This window comes from Geotrypetes seraphini, chromosome 1, assembly GCF_902459505.1.
Source record: "Geotrypetes seraphini chromosome 1, aGeoSer1.1, whole genome shotgun sequence".
Classification (NCBI taxonomy): domain Eukaryota; kingdom Metazoa; phylum Chordata; class Amphibia; order Gymnophiona; family Dermophiidae; genus Geotrypetes; species Geotrypetes seraphini.
This window is the reverse complement of record NC_047084.1, coordinates 22,779,596-22,805,007: the sequence shown is the minus strand read 5'-3', so window position 1 is coordinate 22,805,007 and position 25,412 is coordinate 22,779,596. Positions and strand designations below refer to the sequence as shown.

Here is a 25,412-nt window from a genome sequence, read left to right as displayed (position 1 = left end):
CCACATGCATATTATTATTATTATTATTATTATTTTTGTAAATCTTTATTAATTTTCAAAACTAATACAAAGTGCCAGAAATTATACAGACATTAATAATCAACGTAAGCACTTAAACTCCATCAATAACAATACAGAAGAAAAATAGCCCTCCCCTCCCATCCAACAATTTAATCAAGACATAAGCCAAAAAGATATCCCCCACCCCACACACACATGCATATTCTTCTGTTCTTGGTGATCCTGATACTGCCATAGCCAATGCCTGGATTGGTTATATTATTCCAAATAAGGATGCTACACAAAAATTATGGCATTTCAAAAAAGATTAATTTGAATATTCTAATTTGCAGCTATTTTTTAAAATGCTACTACTGATTCCTCTAATTTGCTGATTGAATAACATACTCTTACATTGAGGGATTTGTTAGTGTAAAAGAAGTAAGCTTAACTGGAGAGCTATGTTGAACTCAGGGAAATGGAGCTTGGTGTTGTGCTTGAATTAGTTCCTGCTGGAAGAGCTGAAGCTTTCTAAAGCAAAGCAAGAGGGAAGCGTTGTGCTACAAAAGGAGTGTGTGTGGGGGGTGGGGGTGGGGGAAGGGGGGTTGAGGTTGGAGCAGATCACAGAGATATGCTTCAAAACTGCTGTGTGCATGTGGGCCAGTAGGAAGTTGTTGGGTTGCATTATTAAGACTGAGCAAATGAAGTAAAGAAAATAAGTGTTTTAGTTTGGAGGGAAGCAATTGAATTGAGATCACCCACAGAGCTTGTCTGATGTGACTGAATGCCTGAAAAAAAATGATTAGTATTAAGAAATTGCTATAGCAGGATAATCTGTGAGCTTTGGGTTACTCTGCTGAAGATAGTGCTTGTATGAGAATGTTTGCTGAATAAGACAACATTTAGGCAGAATACTAGAAGACATTTTTACTGTGTAGAAGAGTGAATTCTGAAGATAATTGCCTGTTTGAGGAGTGAGTGATAAAATTTCAAGCTCCAATAAGGTTTTAACGTTCAGAAACTGTTTAGCTGGGATTGAAGCAGACAAGCTTAGAGCAAGTGACTGGCTGAGAATAAAAATTTGACTTTTGCTAAAGGGAATTCTGCTCAGTTCCAGTATTGTTCTAGAAAAGGAAGTAAGGGGACAACAGAAAGTTGCTTATTGCAGGGTATAGAAGGCCGTTTTCTATAGGATACGGGTGAAAAGAAGGAAAGAGGGGAGAACCTATATATGGGAAGGAAAAGAGACACAGCAAAGAGACACAGAAAGGCATTGCTGGACATGGGGAATAGACAGAAATACAGAGGAATAATGCTAGATGCAAGCACACAAAGAGAAAGGAGATGGTGCATATGGATAGAGGAGCTCCAGGGGAAGAAAGGGAAGGGGCAGATAGAGATGCCAGACCACAGGAGGGGGAGGAAGGGAAGGAGAGAGATGCTAAAACTACTGGAAAGGGGGGGGGGGGAGAAGAGAGATGTCAGACCAGGGAAAGGAAAGAGGATGGAGAGGTTTCAGACTAAGGTAGGGGAAAGGGAAAGGAAAGATGCCAGTCCAAAAAGAGGAGAGAGAGTGATGCTAGATTGTGGGAAGGAGAGAATAAAGATCCCAGACCAAAGAGGGGGAAGGGGGAAGACAGATATCAGACCATAGGAGAGGGAATGAGAGGGAACAAGAAGGAGGAGATGGTACACAGGGATGGAGGGGAAAGGGAGAGATAGGGAGGACATGGTGTATAGGGATGGGATGAGTAGGAAAGGAGAAGTGAAGGGAAGAAAATGGAAGAAATGCTGTTTATGGATAGATGGGAATAGGGGAGAACAAAAAGGGAGGAAATGGCACACATGGATGGTGGGGAAGGGCAGAGAGAAGGAGATAAGTGTGCATGGATAGATGGGAAGACATGGAAAAATAGATAGATTTAAAAAGGAAGCAGAAAAAGGGAAGAAAGTTGAAAAAAAGTTAATGCCAAAGATGGATGTAGGGCAGAAAGTGAAGGAGAGGAAAACAGCAAATGGATAAGGCAGCCCTGGAAACAAGAGCACAGACAGAAGGAAGTGCAACCAGAGACCGGGAAAAGATGAGTAGAAAAATAAAATCACCAGAAAGCAAACATAGGAAAAGTGATTTTATTTTTAATATAATGATTAAAATGTGTTAATTTTCAGAATTTACATCTGCTGTCTATATTTTGTACTGTTAAGGAAGAAATATTTATTTCTATTTCTCTGGTGTTGTACTGCATGCAGTCTGGCATTTTAGGGTTTCGTTTGTGTATATTAGGATTTTTAGTTTGTAGTCCTGTATTTGCACAGGGGTTATCGGTGTTTTGCACGTATGACCAAGGCCAGGTGTTCTGGTAGGAATGAATGTTAAGCATTATTGGTGTCATGGTCCCAAGTAGGAAGATATTTGTTGGCAGTTTGTCCAAATTTTGGAAGGCCCCAAACTCAGGGCCGCGTCTGGAGGACCTCTGCACATCGGTGGATATTGATGTGATGACATCACACACATGTGCGAATGAGTGTGATGTCATCATGTTGACACCACACATGCACGGAATCCCTCTAGACACAGCACGGAGCTCGGAGAAGGAGATACGAGGTGTGTGTGGGGCGGAGCAATGTGTTCTCTTTATTTTAAGAGGAAATCTGGTAACCCTAAATGCAACCAGAGACTGGGAAAATGATGATCAAAAACATAAAATTACCAGACAACATAGGTAGGAAAAATGATTTTATTTTCAATTTACTGACTGAAATGTCAGTTTTGAGAATTTACATCTGTTGTATTTTTATTTTGCATTGTTCAGGGGGAGGAACCCCCATTTCTTTCTATTTCTCTGGTGTACTGTGTGCAGAGTCGTGTTGTACTGTGTGCAGAGTCTGGCATCTTAGGGTTTCATTAGTGTACATTATATTTAGTTTGTAGGCCTGTATTTGAAGAGGGCTATCTGTTTTCGGCATGTGTGACAAAGGCCAGGTATTCTGGTAGGGATGGAAGTCAAGAGGGTTGAAGAAGTTGAAGAAATTTGACCACGTATAACTCCTTCCTACCGACTCCTGCATTGGTTGCCAATGGAGGCAAATGTGAAGTTTAAGTTTGGATGTTTTTGCTTTAAGGTACTAATCGATTTAGCCCCTAAATATATAACTGACCTTTTCTCTTTCTCAACCAATAGACATAGCTCAAAGCTCACACTTGAATTTTGTTTCTCCACCGGTTAGAGGATGTAAATTTAAAAGACACCATCAACATCTTTTCTCACATCAGGCAGCATTATGGGGTAAAGATCTGGAACAACTACTTATGCTTGCTAATACTTATGGAGAATTTAGGAGACACCTAAAAACATATCTGTTCTCGAAGTACTTAAGTAGCTGATTTGTACAATCTTTCCCACAATAACTGATCTCAAGAGCTGTTAGTCACTAGTTTTTAACTTTGTTAGTTCTACTCAATTTGTAGCATTTTTAATCATTGTAAACCGCATAGAACTTCACGGTCCTGTGGTATATAACCTGTTATTATTATTATTATAAAGAAGAATTGGTTGATGACGTGGCCCCAAGTAGGAAGATATTTGTAGGTTCTCCTTCAGCTTTTTTGGATGGTCCAAGCTTAAAAATTAGCAAAGACCACTGCCCTATGTGGTAATGTGAGAGGAAATACAATAGAAAGCTGTAAAATCATTAGCTGAATGGAATAGATAGATAGGAAACTTATTTACCCTTTCAGATAGCTAAAGGGGCATGCTGTGAAACTAATAAGTAGTACAATTAAAGCAAATGAGAGAAAGTATTTCACTCAACACACAATTAAGCTGTTGATTCAGTTGCTGGAAGATGTGGTCAATGCAGTTAGCATAGCTTAGCGTAATAATGGGTCAGACAACTTCCTGGAGGAAGTCCAAAAAACCATTACTAGCACAATAGGCCTGGGAAAGTTACCACGTGCCTCTGAACATGAACAGTCAGGAAATGGATCTATTCCTTGGAATACTGGCAAGTGCTTATGACCTAGACTAGCAGCTCTCAGAGATAGGATGCTGGACTTGGACCTTTGATGTGACTCAGTAAGGCATATTTTATATTCTTAAACTTGGAGATTAACATTTGGGAAAGTCCTCAAGACTAACAAAGATGCAAAATATTATTTACCCTAGGAAAATAGATACACTGTTGGAGTATGTAGCAAAGATCAGACAGAATTATGATGCATTAACAAGAGGTTATGCCATGTTCACAGGAAAATCTTGTATCTGAAACCAAGTTGTTACTAGAAAGACTCCAGCAAAAACTATGCAAAAACCCACTATTGTATAACAACTTAAATTCCAAATATTTTCCTCATCCCATTAAAATTGGCCTAACTCTGATACCCACAAAAATGAGAATGTTAATATATATTTTTTTTTAATTCTGCTGCTTAAAGTTGGAAATAATGCATGTTTAGTGTCTGTTAAAACACCACAGCAGTGAAGTCATCTCAATCTGGACTTTAATCCGACTGTTCCGATTTATATTTTCCCTTTTTTTTTTTTTTCCCCAGTTTATGTTTTATTGTTAATTTCATTCATTGATTCACCCCTTGTTTTGTTTTATTTTTAACATTTAAATTTCTCCAAAATTCTATTGCTCAACGGTTCCTCCTTTCTGCAGCTATTCCTATCTCTCTTCTTTTCTACCTTTCAAAGTCCTTAGATCAATGTAGTCTTGTTAAAATGTTTATTTTCTTATTTTTTCTTCTATTTCTATTTCTATTTCTTACTTTTATTACTCAACTAATTGTTATTTTTCCAGGTACTTCAGTTAGATTGTGAGCCTTCGGGACAGTAAGGGAATTTCTAAGTACCTATTCTTTATTTATTTATCTTATTTTTATTGTATCCTTTAATGTATATTTCTCTGTAAACCTATATTATTTATAATTTTAATGCACACTGTTGTCTATTTTCTGTAAACCGCTTAGAATCCTAACGGAGTTTAGCGGTATATAAGAAATAAATTACATTACATTACATTACATGATGTGTTGAGTGTTTGCAGTAGGTAGCCTTTTAGCATATGTTACATACACGTGTGTTATTTATGATTTATGAATATTTTGTTGCTGAGGGACATGGCATGGGTAGTGTTAACCAGTTAGTGCACCCTCATGAAGATAATAATAATAATAATAACAACTTTATTTTTGTATACCGCAGTACCACAACAGATCAGAGCGGATCACAGAGGAAGAGACTGTACATAGACAGCGATGTTACATACAAGACATTCAGATTAGCTTAGCAAGTCGGGATTAGTCAGGTATGGCATGGCAGGGATACAAGGCAGGGATGGAGTCAGAGAAATTTATTAAAGAGATAGGTTTTAATTGATTTCCTGAAAGTTTGATAGGAGGGTGAATTTGAAATGAGGATGGTTAGGCATTTATTCCATTTGCCTGCTTGCAAATGACAGAGATCTATCTGGTTAGTGCATGGTGTCAATTATGCTATGCACAAAGCAAAAAAGCATCATCAACTGCCCCCAACAAAAAATGCAAAAACCAAAAAAAGGCTGGTGAGAGATAAGACAAATACATCCCAATAATTGCGGTTTATTTTATTAAGGGCTCCTTTTACTAAACGGCGCTAGAGGTTTTTAGCACAGGCCAGTGAGGTAAATGCTCCGACATCCATAGAATTCCTGTTGGAACATTTTACCTCGCTGGTCCGCGCTATAAACGAAGAGAGGCTGAACAAGCTGCGGCTCTACTCTCTCGAGGAACGTAGGGAGAGGGGAGACATGATTGAGACATTTAAATACATCTCCGGACGTATCGAGGTGGAAGAAGATATTTTCCTTCTCCAGGGACCCTCAGCCACAAGAGGGCATCCGCTTAAACTCAGGGGCGGGAAATTTCATGGGGACACCAGAAAGTATTTCTTCACCGAAAGAGTGGTTGATCATTGGAACAAGCTTCCAATACAGGTAATCGAGGCCAACAGCGTGCCAGATTTTAAGGGTAAATGGGATGCCCATGTGGGATCCTTAAGAGGGTGGAGTTAAGGATGGGTCATTAGGAGAGGGATCTCCAGGAGAGCAGACTCAAGGGGGTGGGTCTGTGAAGTGGGCAGACTTGATGGGCTATGGCCCTTATCTGCCGTCATTTTCTATGTTTCTATGTTTCTATTACCGTTTAGTAAAACCCAGCGTAAATTGCAACATAAGGACCAATACATTAAAAGTAATGGAAAATATAAGGTGACCATACGTCCCGTTTTGAACGGGACAGTCCCTTTTTCACATCCCCTGTCCCATTGTCCCCACTCACAGCTTCGGGATGCCCAAAATGTCCCGTTTTCAGAGAGGGCGTCTAAAGCTGTGAGTGGGGACAATGGGACAGGGAATTGCAGCCTGGATTCAGGCCCCGCTGACCCTCGTATCTCTCCCTCCCAACCCTCCCAGCAAGTTGACAACCTCCCTCCAATAGCGTCGGCAGCCGCAGCAAGCTAAACAGGCTGCTTCGCGGCTTTCTCCTGCCGGAGAAGCGTCACTGATGACGTCATCGGTGACGTGGCAGAGGGATTCGCGGGCAGGAGAAAGCCGCAAAGCAGCCTGTTTAGCTTGTTGCGGCTGCCGACGCTACTGGAGGGAGGTTGTAAACTCGCTGGGAGGGTCGGGAGGAAGAGATAGGAGGTTCAGCGAGGGTTCGGCTGGGAGGGGGGAGAAGCGGTCTGCCTCGGTGCTCCATTACCTTCTTCAGGCAGCAGCAGCGTTTACAATTCGCTGCTGTTGCCGGCTTCAGGCCTTGCTCTCTGCCGGGTCCTGCCTACTTCCTGTTTTCATGAATTCAGGACCTGACAGAGAGGAAGGCCTGAAGCTGGCAACAGCAGTGAATTGTGAATGCTGCTGCTGCCTGATGAAGTTCAGGACACCAGGCCTTGGGTGACAAGGAGGAAAGGAAGCAGAGGGGGAGATAATTGGGGAGAGTGTTGAAGGAAGATGAGGGAGGGAATGAAAGGAAATGCCAGGGCTTGGAGGGAAGGAGGAAGGTATGCCAGACTAAGGGAAAAGGAAGGAGGAGATGTCAGAGCATGGAGGGGGAGGGAGAGATGGAAGAAAAGGAAAGGAGAGAGATGCCAGGAATCAGGGAAGGGATGATGCCAGACCATGGAGGAAGGAAAGAAAGGAGAAGAGAGAGATGCCAGAGCATAGGGGAGGGGGTAGTGACAGAGCTGAAATCAATCATGTACAAAGGAGAGAAGGGGCACAGGATAGATAGTTTATGGAAGTAGCATAGAAAGAGGGAAGATGCCATATGGAAGAGAGAGAAAGAGAGAGAGGGCGGACACTGGATGGAAAGAGCACAGAGGGCAGTGAATGGAAGGTGCGAGATAGAGAGTGAACAGTAGATGGAAGGGATAGAGAGAGGGAAACAGACACTGAATGGAAGTGTGGGGGAGAGGAGAGACAGCCGCTGAATGGAAGTGTGAGGGACAGGGGGAGCAGACACTGGAAAGAAGTGGGGAGGAGAAAGAAAAAAGGGCACATGCAGGATTGAGGGAAGAGGATAGAGTTAGTTACTGGAAGGGGTGAGGGAAAGAGGTGGCAAGCTATAGGTAGACACAGTGAAAGAGGGAAATTGAGGACTGAATAGTAAAAAAGAATTTAGAGAGAGGCAGAAAATAAATTGAGAAGGAAGACCAGGGAAGAACAGGAGGAAGGGAGCGGAGAGAGAGATGCCAGAGCAGGGGGGAATGAGAGGAGACAGATACCAGACCTGGGAGGAGGAAAAGAGGAAGGAGACAGATACTAGATCCGAGGGGAAAAAAGGAGGAGAGAGATATGCTAAAATCTGCTGGGAGGGAGGAAGGAAAGAAGGAGAGAAAGAGGCAGAGAAAGGGTGGGTTGTAAGCACATTAGAAAGATTACAGAGAAAAAGGCTTTGACGAAAGTGGAAAGACAGGAGGCAGATGCAGGACTTTGGGAGGTTCAAACAGAGGGGGAGAGAGAGGGAGACCTGGACAAAGGTAGAAAGGAGAACTGACACTGAATCTGGGGAGGGTAACAGAGGGAAAAGAGAGAGAGACCTGGACCCAAAGGGGATGGGGCTGGATTCTGAAAGAAATGTTGAATGTAAAAGAAAGAAAGATTGGATGCACAGTCAGAAGGAAGTGCAACCAGAGACTCATGAAATCACCAGACAACAAAGGTAGGAAAAATGATTTTATCAATTTAGTGATCAAAATGTGTCTGTTTTGAGAATTTATATCTTCTGTCTATATTTTGCACTATATTTGTCTATTTTTCTATAGTTACTGAGGTGACATTGCATATTTTAAAGTAATCTGCCTTGACATCTTTGAAAAAACCCTGAAACTCTTAAATGATAATTAATATTTTCTCTGCGTACAGTGTGCATTATGGTTTTTTTTTATATTTTATGTTTACCATTATGAATTAATAAGATATTGTGTGTACAAGAAAATGAATGGAATAAATTGGGGGCGGGGCTAGGGTGGGACTGGGGGTGGGGCTAGGGCGGGATTGGGGGCGGGACTGAATATTAATAGATGTCCCGTTTTGATGAAAAAAATAAATGGTCATATTAGGAAAAAAGGAAGCAACCTTAAATTAAGAACAAATATACACAAAACATAAGATATATAACATGTATACCAGAGTTCAAAAATCGCTCTACATATATTTTTAGCATTTGAACACATGAATATGAACAGCTTTGCATGTTTATCCTGGTATTCTAAACATTTGCATATGTAATCAGCATTTAAATGTTAGCATTTATTATATAGAAATGCAACAGATTAAGGACATCTTACCAATAGTGGGCCCCTTTTATCAAACTGTGCTAGAGGTTTTTGGCGCAAGCCGGCATAGTAAATGCTCCAACACTCATAGAATTTCAATGAGCGTCGGAGCACTTACCTCGCCGGCCCGTGCTAAAAACCTCTAGCGCAGTTTGATAAAGGGGGAGGGGGGAAGTGTGTGCTAATGCTGTTCGTGCATTTGTCATAGAACACTGTTAATAAATGACATTCTGTATGTCAGTAAACCCTGCCATGTCCATGTGTCAATTATATGATGAACAGAAAAGCAGAAAGCCACTATGTTACAATAACTAGTGCAAGATTCTTAACCAACCAAAAACAAATAGTCCTCAGCAGGATTTTGAGCATTCAGTATTGTTCATGTGGGGGGAGGGGGGGAGAAATCATTTATTAACAGGTAATGCATTGCACACTAAAGCCATTATCATACATTATCTACACCAAGTTCCATTGCATAAAAAGGGTTCCTTGATAAATGATGTGTACTGGTGGCATTAGCAGATGCTTTTAGTAAAGGACCTACTTGATGAGGGACTTTTAGGCGTGCAACAAGCTTCAAAGAATTGCATTCTCTTGGGTTCACAAGAGAATTTGCCATGAATAGTGTGGTGTATCAAATAAATATGAAATATGAATCAAGGACTAGATGAGGCCTGTTCTGTGATGGTAAACAGATACAATGAGAATTCCAAATGGCTGCATGTGGCTCTGGAGCCAACGTCAAGGTTCTAGGTTTAGCTTTATTTAATATAGTGCAAATTGCAAATATTAACAGTTTACAAAAGGTAAGACAGAGCAAGAGTAATGGAGTGACACATTAGGAAGCTAGATTGCAAATCTTAAATCTTAAGGAAAGGGGATAAGGGATAGGAGCACATTAACCTTATAAGAAAGGGAGGAGGAGGAGGAGGAATAGGGAGAAAACAACTGCAAAAGACAGCAAATACAGCATTCTGTATGAACCCTCAGGTACATTACACTCTTTAAATGATTACAGATTAGTCCTTCCAGGCTCAAAGTATGCCAGCGGAGAACTTTAGCCTTCTTTTTCTTTGTCCCCACTTTATGGGACAATTTATCCTTTTGTCTACAGTCTGAACTGTCCCGAATAATATTCAAAATAAGCAGTTTTGCTATTTGCACTGCTGTTTGTCTGTTAAGTAACCAGATAGTTCCCTGTGTTTTCAGTTGATTATGGAGGGGATTTTTTGTGTCAGCAGCAAACAGAAAATCCAACAAAACTGCAGTGAAATAGCAAGTGGAAGAACAAAACCAAAAATTGCAGTGATGATGTGCAGGACGTCAAGCCTGTAATAAACAATCATAAAAAACATAGAACAGTTTGTTCCCAAAAGGACTGATAAGACCGAACCCGACACGGTCTGTGTTTCGAAGAAACACTTCTTCCTCAGGGGTCCTAACATGTATCAAAATAAGAGAACCTGATGGAGAACAACTGAATAAAAAACTGGAAACAGCCATGAATAGCCATCAATCCTCCATGTGTGCAATGCATAAATTACTCAGGAGGAGATGTGAGGAAAACCAACTTTAAAAATTAAGGGGCATGATTAAAATATTCTTAGCTTCATTTTTAATGTATTTTGTATATGATTTTATATAGTACTTTGACCAAGTGATATAATAAAAATAGCTATGGATTTTTATTCCAAAATTATGTGTTTGAGAAAATAGGATGTGCAAGCAGAATGCTATTTTTTTATTACATTTTGGATTTACCTAATTTACCCCCCATTTTCCTAAGCCATGGTAGAGGTTTCTACCACATCTCAGAGTACCAAATGCTTCAACGCTGCTCTGAGCATCTGAGCAGCGTCAGAGCATTTAGCCCTCCAGGCCACAGTTGAAACCGGGCTGCAGGGGGGAGGGTTAATTTTTTTTTTCCTTTGTTCTGTTTCATTTTGTAATAGGATATGCTACTAAAAAACGAAATGATAGAACAGAGAACTAAGATGTACATCAAAAGAAAAAAAAATTCAATAAAGCAAAGCAGAGAAATTGATGATTTGAACAACCCAGTGTGCCATTCTTAAGGAATCAGTTATGGAAGGGTTAAAGAATTATGCATCTATTATACAGGATTAGATGCTAAAAGTTACCAACCTTCTGCAGGACATTAAGAATAGTTTTATCTACAATGGTTTTCTACTTTGCACTGGCATGTATAACTGCCAGGCAATGCCCTACAGAGCAAAGAGAAAGTAGACAAGGAAAGCTAGCACAGAATTCCCAACTACTGAAAGCTTAACGGTGGATGGTGGCAATGATGAGCTAAGAAACTGGTTTACAGTAGGTCTTCCAAAATAACTGACTCCTAAACACTATCATGGCCCTCATATGTACATATTATTTAGGGGTAATGCCTCTGAATGGGTTGCTTCTCTGCATACACCATATTACAGTGCTAATATTCATCTCAACACTTCATAAGGCCAAAGATGGCCTCCTTCAGGGCCTCCTTCAGGGATTCATTAGCTATAATATATACAGTACAAGTAAGACATCATGGTGCACTTGGAAGCTCTTTTTAAACAGGCCAATGGGACCCAATTCAATCAGGACAATTTTGGCATTATTCTGCCACATTTTCTTGGTCTTTGATTGAATTTGTTTGCATTTATCTGCATGTAATGCCAAAAAAAACCCAAAAAAAACAATTGGTACTGATTTTTCTATTAGTAGAATTATTCTTGTGCTTTTCTCCTATAATGTCCAGTTTTCTTGCATCCAGCTTTGTCATAAGGAACGGGAATGCCCCATATGATCATGACTTTCTCATTCTTCACAATTCTATCAGGCTTACAATACCAATGTTTTCTGACAGAGCTTGTAAGATTACTTACTGTACAATGACAGCTGATACTAGAGCTTCTATTAGCCCCCCTTTGGAAGGTCTTTACTAGCAGAAGTGATATAACCCCTTTGCAAATAAGAGGAGAAATACTTCCAAAACCTATTTTCTTTTAAATGTAGCATTGTATTTTGCCTTCCAACATTGGAAACAGATAAATATAAGAGTCGTCTATTTATGATCCTAACAGATTCAATTGATTACAAGTAATTGGAAAAACCATGATAGAATTAATTATACATTTTGGTGGGTGAATGTGTGTACTACATACAGATACGAATGAATTAACGCAGAATGTAGGGGTTTTAGTGAGGAATTTAATAAAATTTGGAGCCCATTGACTAAATTTGTAAAAACATAATAATGTATTTTCATCATATCTCTTCTTTTCTTTGGTTTATTTATCTTTACACATCCAGGGGGGTGGGGGGTTGGAGGGAGGGGAATAAATATTGATAGTGATATTTGGGTAACTTTATTCTTTATTTGTATTGTATATTAGGATATATTATGATATTATTATATGCAGTAAAATGAAATTATTGAATGATATTTATGTTACCTGTATAGATAATAGTGTAATATGTGGAATATCTTTTGTTCTTTCATTTGTATGACACTGTTTTTGATTAAAAACCAAGAAAGAATTTTTTAAAAAAAAGAAAGAAACAGAAATGTAGCAACATCCTCACCTCACTGTCTTCCAAAAACTAAAGAATGTCAGTGAGTGTCTATTGTCTGAATTCCTGACAACTGTTGTGAATTCTTAGGCAGTGTTAATAAAAGACAAATTTTTTTTAAAGGGTGGGGAGCAAAGCAGAGTGTTCCTCGACGAGCTAAATTGTGAAGCCATTGTGCTTTGTGATGAAGTGTGAAGAAAGGAACCTGTTAGGAAAGTCATGAATCTAAAAGAACAGCCTGCAGAACAATGAAGATTCCATTGCACTATCCATTATTCATATTCTTATTAAAAAATTTGAATAAATAAGTCTGATTCCATCAATGAAATTAGGTAATCAAATGATGCAGCACAGCTTGAATCATGAAACAGATAGAAAGAGGCCCAGCAGATTGGGAGGAGTCTCCAGTAGAGAGATAAGACAGTAGCCACAGAGTTATAATAGCTAACACACATTTTTACAAATGAAATAAAAGCTGAAAAGAGATCTACAAGAGATCCAGCATAAGAAATAATAAGTTATAAGTGGTTGGCCCATTTAGACATTTTAGGACCATATAAAAAAGGTGAGAAAAATGAGATTCTGCTCTTTTATCATTTCACATACATGGCTCTCCCATCTCTCATTTGCTCTCCCCTCCATTCGTGCAACCCTGTCTCTTACTCCTGCATGGACATCCTTACCCAATTGCAGAATTCAAGGGCTATTGTACCCATATCCTTCTCCCCACAGCCTCTCACTCTTCCACACACCTCACAAAATGTCATTGTACTCTTCCTAGTAAAATACGGTGAATATCATTCACACCTCACCCTGTCCTCTCTCATTACCTCACCCCTTGCTTCATATTTATCTCTGACTGCCTCCATCCCCAGCCCACACCCTTGGGGGAATATCTTCATAAAGGCAGCTAACAAAGCCAAATAAATAAATATATACAACAGCCTCATCATCACCATCAAATTACTACTTCAAAATGACAAGCCATCTCTCCTGCTACTAACCCCCACCACCTTAGCTGGCTATCATAACTCTCGCTATAGTTTGCCTGGCACCCTCATCTCTCTGCTCTGCTGCTTATCCTACTGTCACACATCTTCCCCCACCCCCTGTCTGAGTCACTCTGCTTCCCTGCACAAATCCTCACACCTGAACCACTGCACTAGCCAGTCCAGTCCTGCTCCAAAGCTTCTTTACTCCATGTTACCACTTTCCTTCCTCCTAACAGGTGACTCTCCTATGTCTATCATTGCCCTGGTGGTTTCAAGGGAGAGGAAGGAAGACCATCTGCAATACATGGAGCTGCACTCTTGTAGCTAGAGAACAATACTGATTTGGCTTGATGAGGTAGTCTATGACCCAAATGTTGACTAAACAAACCAGCACAGGAAAAACAATATCAATCCATCCTCACCTCACAAAAGAATGTTCTCTCAAATCATGGACATCTGGTTTGAGGTTAAAACGTAGGCTTGCCTTACTAGGCTTTTTCTCCTACAGTACTTATAGAGGAAAGGCTTAATAAATCAGGCTGTTAGACAGTGAGCTCTCTGGGGACAGGTTAATAATTATTATATGTGAATGTAGTTCACTATGGAAAAGGCATAAAGTCCTAAATAAAGCCTATCTATTCTCTCAGCTTAAGCTTGTTAATTAGCATTTCTATATCACTATAAGTCATTGAGTCTGTTCCATCTTCTTTCCATTCCTCCCGATATGCATCTCTATCTTCCACTTTCATCTTTTCTCTTAACCTTTCACTTCCCATCTTTCTTTATGCTAACCAAGTCCAATCTGACCCTCCCCCCCATCCTTCTACCTAGTATGATTTCCTCCTCTTCTGCTTCAGCCTGGCAAGTCATTCTCACCTCCTCCTTCACTACTCAAGCCAAGGCCTTCTTCCTTCCATTATTTATTTATGTAGTTATAAACAATTAATAGTTCAAAGTGAGTTACACTGAGGTATACTCGTTAGATCCCTGGAACCTCAACATCTAATTTTGATACCAGGATGACTGTTATTCTGATACTGCAGAGGAGTGGGGTATTAGATACTTTATTGTATTTTAAAGTTTGAAATTAGTTTCTGATGTAATTGATAATAATAATAATAACTTTATTTTTGTATACCGCAAATACCACAAGCAGTTCAGAGCGGTTTACAGAGGAAGAGACTGTACACAGACAGCGATGTCACAGAAAATATTTTCAAATTACATTGGTAAGTCAGGAGGGTTAGGTATAACCGGAAGAATAACATGGATACAACAAGTATTTTGGAGGTACAACACGGCGGGAAGGAGTCAAAAAAATTGATTCAATATTATGATAAAGATTGACATTATTTTTTAATCTAATTTTTGTACTTGAGACAATGGAGAATTAGGTGACGCCCGACATTAGGAGGAGTAGCAATGAGGTTTAAAGTGAACTGGGTACACCTAGACATCAAGTGCTCTACTCTAACACCAATTAGACTTTACATGCAAGAGAAATCTTTCAGCTATATACTAACATAACCCCCCCCCCTTTTTTTTTTTACAAAACCGCAAAAATGTTTTTTAGTGCCAGCTGGCGTGCTGAATGTTCTGTGCTGCTCCCAATGTTCCTATGAACATCGAGAACAGTGCAGAGCATTCAGTGTGTAGGCCTGCGCTAAAAAACACTTCTGCTGGGGTTTTTTTTTTAAATAAAAAAAAAAAAGAAGATGCTGCATTAAATCTGAGCTTAGCGAGTGGTAAAATCTGACATACCTAGATTCTAGCACTTTTTAAAAAAAATTCTTTATTCATTTTTACAACTTACAACCAGTGTAATCGGAAATAACATTTAAACTTAACAAACATCACTTGAATTTCTGTTACAATGTAGGTTAAAGATTTTTGGAAGATAAGTGGAGCAGTCTTCCAATGGTGTAAGAGATTTTGGATATAGCTCATTTCTTTTCAGTAGCAATTCAAAGCAAAAGCAAAGTATGAAAGAATGATGGCTGAACGTTTGGGGACTAGTAAGTTCTTTAATGATGTATGGAGTCCATTGACTACTTTTGTTGCATTACAGTAAGGGTCATGTTTCTTCCCTTTTCATTAGATTTCTTTACACATCCAGGGAGGGTGGGTGGGGGGAGGGAAATGTACTTTGAGGAGTTAAATTATTTAATTATAATATTGAAAGCACATCATATGTATTATTATGTTAATAATTAAGATGAGGTTGGGAGTAAATGATTGTTTAATATAATAATTGTATAGTTATTAGTGCGTTATTTGCAGTATTTATGATTTACCAATTGTATTGCACTATCAAAGTTGGAAAATCAATAAAAATTTAAACACATAAAAAAGCAATTCAAAGCAATTTACATTAAGATATAGAAAGTAGTTCCCTGTCCCTGGAGGTCTTGCAGTCTAAGTTTGTACCCCACAACTCTTTTTACTTTTCCTATTTCAACAGGATTTTCTGTCTTGCGTTGAGAGACATGCCATGAAACAGTATGCGGTGAAGCGGCCTGGGGAGAAGCATCTACCTGGGGGTAGAGGGATAAAGATGTGGTGAAACATAGGAAGAGGGAGCAGCTGGAAGCAGCAGTGGCATGAAGGTGGAGAGGGAGGGGCAACAGCAGTGGAGTGGAAGGGGCTGAGGCAGTGGCAGCAGCAGGTGGATGGGGGATGGGGTTGCAGCTACAGCACAACAGGGGATTGGGGGGGGGGGGGGGAGCAAGAGTGACCTGATGCATAGTACAGTCTTCAGTCTGCTCTATTTTCCTGCTGTCACTGTGCTCAGACAGGTCTTTCTTTGCAAGCAATAGGACATTTTTCCCTACCTGGCAAAGGACAGGCTTTGTTTTCAAACATGCCATATCATGTAAATTACAATACATATTTAAGAAACAAGACAAGTAGACACCACTTTTGAAGCGTCAGATTTACTAGGATTGTTCCCTGAAAAACAACTCTATCCACCAAACAGAGCAGTTGGTCACTTTAGTTCTACATTAAAGAACCTGTTAATAATACTGCTTGTTTTATTGTTATTTTTTCCCAGTCAATTAACACAAATCCTGAATAATTAAGCAGCAAACGTTTTCCCCTTCCCCCTTCTTTTTTATGATTCAAAACAATTACTATTTTGTCATTTAAAGCTCAATATTTGAAAAATAAAGCAGACATATGCTTTGAAATAATATCACGTCTGACTGCGTGTCACAGTTGTACCCAATCTGTAGAGTGACATTTTTTTTTTTTTTTGCTTCTGCTAGACAAAGAAAATCCAACACACCTTATCACTACCGGAAGGTTGATCAATCACCAGGCGGGGCTGAGCTGTACTACAACTCCCAAGATACCCTTGGTCAATCAATGCCCGTGGGGAGGGGGGATGGGGGGGAATAATGCGCATGCGTGTGCGGGAACGCCCTTTGTCTGCTTCGAGTTGCCGTAGGGACCGCAGTGCGGACTGTACCACGCCCACGTGCCGGTATCTGGGCAGACCAGGCTCTCGTGGGCAGCATCCGAAGCAGGGTCTTGATGAGACGAGGAAGTCAGTGGGGGGCGAGAGTAAAATCCAGCCAGCTGTCTAGTTTAGGAAACCCATCCCCCTGCAGCAGTTCTGCACAATACCTGCTATCGAGCAGCGTCGGTACCAAAGAACTACAGCCTGTGCCATTGTCGCCTCTTACTGTATGGGTGCAAATAATGGCAGCAGCAGCAGCAATGTACAGTCCCTCAAAGAAGCGTTTTTTGTGTTGTTGAGGTTGGGGTTTTTTTTTTTTTTTGGTTTACTGTATAATAAAAAGTAAACGTAACATGCAAAGCAGTTTTGCTGCTGTTTAATATCAGCGTATGCTGAGAATCATAAGACACAGGTCATCACACAGCAATCAATTTACCCACTTAAACGAGAAACGTCAGGTCGACGAAAAGCAGCAATAAAGCGAATTCTATATTTATTGTATGCGACATAAGCAGATGCTATTCTAAAGTATGGAAGAACAGGTTCGATAAAAAGACAGGTCAGAATTATTTCTGGCCAAATCGGAAAATACATTTTTCCCTGACGTATACTATTTTGTATCATTTGGCATAACACAAAGCCTGGATAGAAGCGGTTTCTGGATTTGTGCAGGCATTTAAAGAGTAATATTTTCTTGTGGGTTTGGCTGAATGGCTGAACTCCCAAAAGGCTGGGTTGCGCTGTGCGCTCCTGCCAACTGTAGATCTGCAGCTGACCAGCTTTTTTTTTTTTTCCTCCTCTAGAAAAAAGGGAGTGGTTGCATCAGCTTTATTAGACTCTTTATTGCAGTAAAGATGATTAAAAAAAAAATCAAAACAAAGATAAATTACCATAACCAATGTAGACACTTTCCGTTGAAATTAAAACAAGAACCTGAGATTATACTTAGTACTTGCAGTATGATTTTTTTTTTTAAGTCCTGTTTTCTGAGAGAAGGAGAGTGGAAATTTAAAAAAAAACAAAAACATCTCCAACCTGTGATTTGTGGCAAGGAGTGTCTTCAACGCTAGCAATCCAGGATCGGGGAACTAAACTTGCAATCTGCTCAGATCCTATGCCACTCATTCTTTGTCCTTGCTTACCTCGTTCTATGTTTGCAATGGCACACCTCAAATGGTCTTCAGTCACAATTTCCCCAAGCACCACCAGCAAGTAAAATTTACTGTCAAGGAACCGGTGAGAGAGGCTCGGGGAGGTGGAAGACGGGTTGGGTATGCCACAAGCTGCCTCCGAGGCAGGCACCGGTATCGGTGCCGGTTCCAGCACGGTAGCCATCCTAAAACTGCTGCGTGTCCTTTGCTGTGTGGGATTGTCCCTCCCTCCTCCCCAATCTGCCGGGCAGCCGAGAGCAGGCAGGGAGTGAGAACGGGAGGGGCGGCTGCGGCTCTTTTATACTAAGATGCAGGGCTGGGACCTAGGGAGGAGAAACGCATCACATAGCCAGTCTATTTTACCAGCATCCTCAGCTGATGTCATCTGCAGCAAATCATACCCTCCGGAAGCAAAAGAAACCAGGGGTTCAGACAATACAGAGCTAAGGAAAAAGGGGTCCACCGTCTTCTGATTGCTGTAGTAAAAGTGACCTGTTGTCCTGTTTCCTGGCTAGTCCTTGATTTCAAAGAACTGTTCTGGGAAATCATGGGTGACTTCAGACTGATCATTTCAGATAGTCAAAGATTGACATAAACAGGTCCCCTTATTTACTAACTCATATGTTCCAGCTCTATGTGAACAGAGAGTGCTTGAGTACCCTTAAAATTGAGTAAACTCCTTTACTGTGCCCACTGAGGAGTAATTTTAAGTTTAATATTTCCAGGCGTTTTAAAAAGTTGGCTTAGTATATTAACTCCTGGTTAGTGTCCCATTTCTGATAAAAGTTTGCTCTGAATGCAATTGACTTCTATAGCAATCTTTCACTAGAAACTTTCCTGTGGAACTTAGCCCCGAAAGATAAAGGGTAAATATTCAATTGCGGCGGTCAATGTTTTGTGGTTTTGTTGGGGGGGGGGGGGGTTTTAGCTGCTGCTGGTGTTATGCCTGGATATTCAGTACTAGTCCATGTCTGGTTTGTGTGGCTGCCTATCCCTTATCTGATTAAGTCCAATGTTCACCACTTAACTGCCTAAATGAAACAGAGGCAGACAGGATTGAGTTTTATGCAGTCAAATTTGTCCATAAGTGCTGACTGCTCCTGGATTGCTATGGCTTTTATCAGTTTATATACCGCCTATGGCCTTAGTGGTTTACATTCAGGCCTCAAGTATTTTTCCCCTGTCTGTCCCAGGGGAGCTCAGAATGGTTTATATCGGCGGTCTCAAACACACGGCCCACGGGCCGCATGTGGCTCTCCAGGTGCTATTTTGCGGCCCGCAGTCTGGACACGATGATCAACTGTAAAGCTGCGGCCGGCGGCGGCGGCTGCTTGCTCCATCTACACCAGCATGTCTCTTCCCCCTTTCTTTGTGGAGCAGCAGCGTGTCTGGCCGGCTCAGTCGATCGATCTTTTCAAAGCCGCGGGTGGCGGCTCCTTGCGCTATCCACTCCTGCATCAGAAGCCTCTCTGACGTCACAACATCAGAGAGGCTTCTGACGCAGGCAAGGAGCCGCCACCCTGGCTTTGAACGGAACGATCGACTGGGAGCCGGCCAGACACGCTGCTGCTCCACAAGGAAGGGAACGGAAAGGGAGGGGAAAGAATTGCTCTGCTGCATATGAAAGGAGGACCCTAGGGAAATGCTGCTGCTGCTGCACAGGGAAAGGGAGAGGGAGGGAAGGGGAAGATAAATGCCTCTCCTGCACAGGAAAGAGGGGAGGGAAATGCTGCTTCTGCTGCTGCTGCATAGGGAGGGGGAGGGAAAGGGGAAGAGAAATGCTTCTGCTGCACAGGAAAGGGGGAAGGGAAATGCTGCTTCTGTTGCTGCTGCACCCAATTGGGGAAAGAGAGGGAAGGAAGGAGAAGGAAGACAAGGGAGAGGAGAGGAACAAGAGATGCCAAGTTCATGGGAGGGAGGAAAGGAAAGGAGATAACAGACCATAGAGGGGGAGGGGGAGATGCCAGGGCATGGGGGGAGGGAAGGAGACAGATGCCAGACCAGGGGAAAGGAAGGAAGGAGTGAGGGAAAGAAAGGAATGAAAGATATGTCAGACCATGGAAATAGGACGGAAGAAGAGAGAGATAGGAAGGGAAGGTAAGACATGGAAACGTAGATTTTGAAAAGAAAGCAGAAAAATTGAACATTAAGTTAATGCCAAAGATGGATGCAAGGCAGAAAGTGAAGACGGAGAGAAAAACAGTCAAAGGACAAGAAGGCCCTGGAAACATAGTTAAAAGCACAGAAAATAAAGTCACCAGCCAACAAAGGTAGGGAAAATGATGTTATTTTCAGTATAGTTATTGAAATGTGTCAGTTTTGAGAAAGGAAAGATATTAAACTTTAAATGTGAAGGCTGCAGAAAAAATTGTTAATGTCTTATTAAAGAAATGACAATTTTGCATAAGGTAAAACTCTTTATAGTTTATATATCTTTCCTTTTAACTCTTAAAGGAAAGTTTTATAAACTATAAAGAGTTTTACCTCATGCAAAATTGTCATTTCTTTAATAAGACATTAACTATTTTTTCTGCGGCCCTTCAAGTACCTACAAATCCAAAATGTGGCCCCCACAAAGGGTTTGAGTTTGAGACCACTGGTTTATATTAATTTATTCAAGCATTTTCCCTGTTTGTCCCAGTGGGCTTACACTCTATCTAATGTACCTGGGGTAATGGGGGGATTAAGTGACTTGTCAGAGTCACAAGGAGCAGTATGGGATTTGAACCCACAACCTCAGGGTGGTGAGACTGTGGCGCTAACCACTGCACCACACACTAACCAATTCCACTGCCTATCACAGCTGATTCAACCAAGCAAGAGTCTCTCCTGTCCCGGTAAATCACTTTGAACATCAACCCCAAATAGTTTTTGTTTTTTTGCAAAAACTGGCACACACATGGTCTGGTTTGTGCTTGATTCTGAATGAATGAGCTACTTTGTGTAATATTGTGTCATGACAGTTCATTGGTTCAGAATCTTAATAAAAGTTTGCACATAGCAAACCACATATAATGGAAATTTTACACTGCGAGTAGAAAAGTTACACATTTTTGAAAGCATAACAGCACAGAGCAATGTACAGAACCCCCAAAATGTTGACAGTTTTGCACATTTCTGGATGCTTTTGCACAAAATATTTTATAAGCTCATACATCGCCCTTCTTAAAAGTAGATAAGTAATTAGAACAAAAATCGGTGGCGCCTTCCTCCAGGCACAATGGCAGCATGGGGAATTCAATTGAATGAAGGCTGCAATTAATGGGCAGGTCGTTCTGCTCAGGCTCCCACTGCCCATTTCTTTCACCCAGCGCTGCTGCTTCCCTTTCTGTTCCACTATACAAGTTACCCTACTCTGTTGAGACAATACACCAAGTGCCATCAATTCTGCCAATCCTGCAACCCATTCTTGCAATCCCACATATTACTACCAATCTCCCTGATGCTGATGTTCTGCTTTGTCTCTCTACCTTTCTATTCAATCTCTTGAATGTTTTAATATACAGTGCATTAAAAAGATACACCACAAGGCAGAAAAAGTCTGAGGATTCCAAGAGTGAAGAAAGCTACGCAGCCACCCCTAAAGAAATAAATAAATCAAGCAAATACATAAAAATGAAAATAAATTTAGGGAAAGGAGGCAATCTCAGTGTGGAGGTCAGCGAAGGGAGACAAACTCCAGCACTTCACGCAAAAGTCAAAGGTGATTCACCTCTGCCTCCCCTCTCCCAGCTGGCTTTAATTCAGCTCAGCGTTCCTGATGAAGGGATTTCATTCTCCCGAAACCGGGCTTGGTAGAACCTGACATTGTGTCTGTCATCTGCATCTTTCTGGCTATACTCAAGCTAAGTCGGCTGTGGCCTTGTTTTTTTCCTTTTCCTTTTTTGGGGGGAGTTGACTGGAGAGGATTCCTTGAGTGTTTTTTGCTACTTTTTTCACTCTCAGCATCACTTACACTTTATTATGGTGTGATATTGATTTGCACATTGATTTTGCACACGTGGGGCAATCCATGATGGTGTGCAGGCAGAGGTGAATTACCTTTGCCTTTTGCGTGAAGCGCTGGAGCTTGTCTCCCTTCGCTGACCTCCACACTGAGATCGCCTCCTTTCCCTAAATTTATTTTCATTTTTATGTATTTGCTTGATTTCTTTCTTTCTTTAGGGGTGGCTGAGTAGCTTTCTTCACTCTTGGAATCCTCAGACTTTTTCTGCCTTTGTGGTGTATCTTTTTAAGTATCTTGTGGCAGTTTTTGAGGAGTTACTGTTTGTGCTGCAATTAATATACAGTGCTGCATAAGTCTAGCAGCCCTATAGAAATGGTAATTAGTTGTGGTAGTGGTAGTAGTAAAAACAAGTCACATCTGAGAAACTAATTTCATGTCAGTAAAAAAAAAAAAAAAAAGTCATGAGCTGTGGACCTGTCTTTGGTGCTCTCGTCTCTGGCTGTGTGAGGTTGCGTCACTCAGAAGTTGTGGACTAGATCCTGGTGCTTAAAGGGGTGACATCCACTAAAGCCCACCTGTATACAAAACTATGATGGTAAAATGTATATTCTTTAATATTATGTCATCATTACAAATTGCTAAAAAAAAAAAAAAGCAATAGGAATAGGGCATGCCAAAGAGCATCACATGCATGTGAGAACACTGGCTTCCACAATTTCAAAATAATTAAATATAATATAAATGGTGAAGGAGCACCCTTAGTGTGAGGTTGAAAGCTCTAAAGAGAAGCTCAAATGAGCAACTTGATGCTTACTAAAAAGCAGAGCCGGCAACGTTACGTGGCTGAAGGAAGGGAGACAACAGCACCTGAACCTTTCTGAAAGTGGGCTGATGAGGATAAGTGGCGGTCAGTATCATAGTAGATTATGGTAAATCAAGATCAACCATTCTGCCCATTTGAGATTCTTCCACTATGAGTAGGTGAAAATACAAATTTCCTTGTGTTACCCAATACCAATCCCCTCCTGCCTCCCACTGTTGTCTTTTATCTGACCTCTTGACCCTCTCCCATGACTGTTCTCCATATCCATCCTAGGCATACTTTCCTCTGTCTCCTCCACTGTTTGGACATTACAGACTTTCTCATAAGAACATAAGCATTGCCATACTGTGATATACTGCAGGTCCATCAAGTCCAGCATCCTGTTTCCAACAATAGCAAACCCAGGTTCCCCAGGTAAAACATATCCTATGCTGCTTGTGCTAGGAATAAGCAGTGGGTTTTCCCTACATCCATCTCAATAAGGGTTTATGGACTTCTCTCTTAGGAAGTTATCCAAACATTATTTAAACCCTGCTAAACTAACTGCCTTCATGTTACTCAATTCTTAAGATCTTTACACTAGCTACCCATAGAAACTAGAATTAGATTTAAAGTATTTTAAGATATATCCTTCTTATTTGATTCAACTAGTAGTCTCATCTTTTAAGAAATCATCTTTATTTGCAGGAATTGTATAAAGTTAAATTATCCCTTGGTTAAAGGAGTGAAATATAAGAAAATGTTTACTTCCACTTTCCAGTAACAATCAGTTGCTATATGGAATAGCATTCCATTGGAAGTGAGACACATTATGAATTATCTCAGACTTAGAAAGGGGGTCCAGGCGATATTTTTTGAATATCTAAACCAGGGGTAGGGAACGATGGTCCTCGAGAGCCGTATTCCAGTTTGGTTTTCAGGATTTCCCCAATGAATATGCATTGAAAGCAGTGCTTGCAAATAGATCTCATGCATATTCATTGGGGAAATCCTGAAAACCCGACTGGAATACGGCTCTCGAGGACCGGAGTTCCCTACCCCTGATCTAAACTGATTTGACTTTAAGAAGTATAAGGTTGAAATACATGGTTTTTATGATTTTTATGTAATTCCTGGATGTTTCTTGTTATTCAGTATATTAAATTTGTAATTCACATTGAACTGAAAGTTTAAAGGCAGAATGTAAGTACTATATTGTATTGCATTATATTTCATCACATTTTCTGGAGATGAATTACAGTTGAACAGGGCTGCTGTATAATCCCAAGGCTTCTTGCATGCCTTATGACCAAGATCTACATCAATCCTCACAACCTCCAAAATTAGTGAGATTGTTGTCCAAAAATAAAAGTCCCTCCCCTGATGTCACCAAGTTCCCATCCCTCAGATCTCATAGCTTTCCACCAGGAAGACTGAACCTTATGGGGCTCATAATCGAAACAAAAATATGTCTAAAAACCCAACCAAGTCGGCACTTGGATGATCAAAAGGACAGGTCGTCCAAGTGCCAATAATCGAAATGGCTTTTTAGACATATCCAAGGATTTTGTAGGCCTCAGAATCCCACTGTGCACCCAGAGCAGAAAGGGGCATTTTTGGAGAAGTGATTAGGGCAGGATATAGGCGGGATTTGGGCTGACCTAGATTCAGTCGTCCTGCAGCAATAATCGAAAGTATGACGAGGCTGCCTGGATGGAACTTATACATTGTGACTTAGGCAATCTATAAACAGGTATAAGTGCCCAAAAGGATCTGTAGTGAACAGATAACCATTGCAGGAACAAAGTAAAGACCCACACACACTCCCTCTGTATTCACTGACCCCCTCATACCGCCATAAAGCTCAGAATAAAAATGTACATACCTGCCTCCGGAACATCAGCACTTGGCATAGGAAAGCCTAGTAGAGCCACACACAGGTGTCTTAAATAGACTGGGGGTGGGGGTGAGCTGCTGAACCACAGAGAGGAGGACCTAGGCCCATAAGCCACTCTAACTACTACATTAATGGTGAAATATGTGAGCCCACCAAAAAAAAAATAACAAACCCTACTATACTGCCATATAGGTAGTACCCGCAGCCATAAAGGCTATTGGGGTTGTAGACAGGTGGGTATAGTGGGTTTTGGGGGGCTCAACATTACTTATAAGGGAGTTCTGGTGAGATATTTATGTGGCACCCTTTTTGTGAAGTTCACAGCAGCTCTGTTGCCATGTCTGGGTGGCCAGTCCATCACAGCGCTGCCCCCTCCCATGTCCAAAAGGTCTTATTCTGGGTGTTTGGAACTTGGACGAATATTTGGACGAGAATGTGGTATAAAGATAGATGTAGTGGCGGTCTGGATAATCAAATGTCTGGACAATTTTCAAAAAAGTATACTTTAGATGTATTTTTTGAGAATAGACATTTCTGCCCTGCCAACCTTGGGCGACTAGCGCCCTGCGTCCAAATTGGACTTAGACATATATTTTGATTATGCCTTTCCATGTCTCCTACCCTTACCCAACCCCCCTGATCTTATAGCCCTCACTGTCCTCACATGCTAAGCTTTGATCTCAGGGTTTTTGCTCATCCCCGAAGTCTTCCTGTTTGCTCAAATTCTTCTGATCTCCCATCTGCTGATTTTCACTCATGCCTCACCCCACTCTCA

At 40.9% G+C, this 25,412-nt stretch overlaps 1 protein-coding gene across 1 annotated transcript in view; it reads right to left on the bottom strand.

Moving 5' to 3' along the window:
- MAP1B (microtubule associated protein 1B) overlaps positions 1-18,246 on the bottom strand; it is a 222,888-nt gene extending 204,642 nt beyond the window's left edge. Inside the window, exon 1 of the mRNA XM_033929061.1 lies at positions 17,984-18,246. Within this exon, the coding sequence (XP_033784952.1) occupies positions 17,984-18,176 (193 nt within the window). The 5' untranslated portion in view covers positions 18,177-18,246. The remainder of the gene's footprint in view (positions 1-17,983) is intronic.
- Between the last annotated feature and the right edge of the window lie 7,166 nt (positions 18,247-25,412).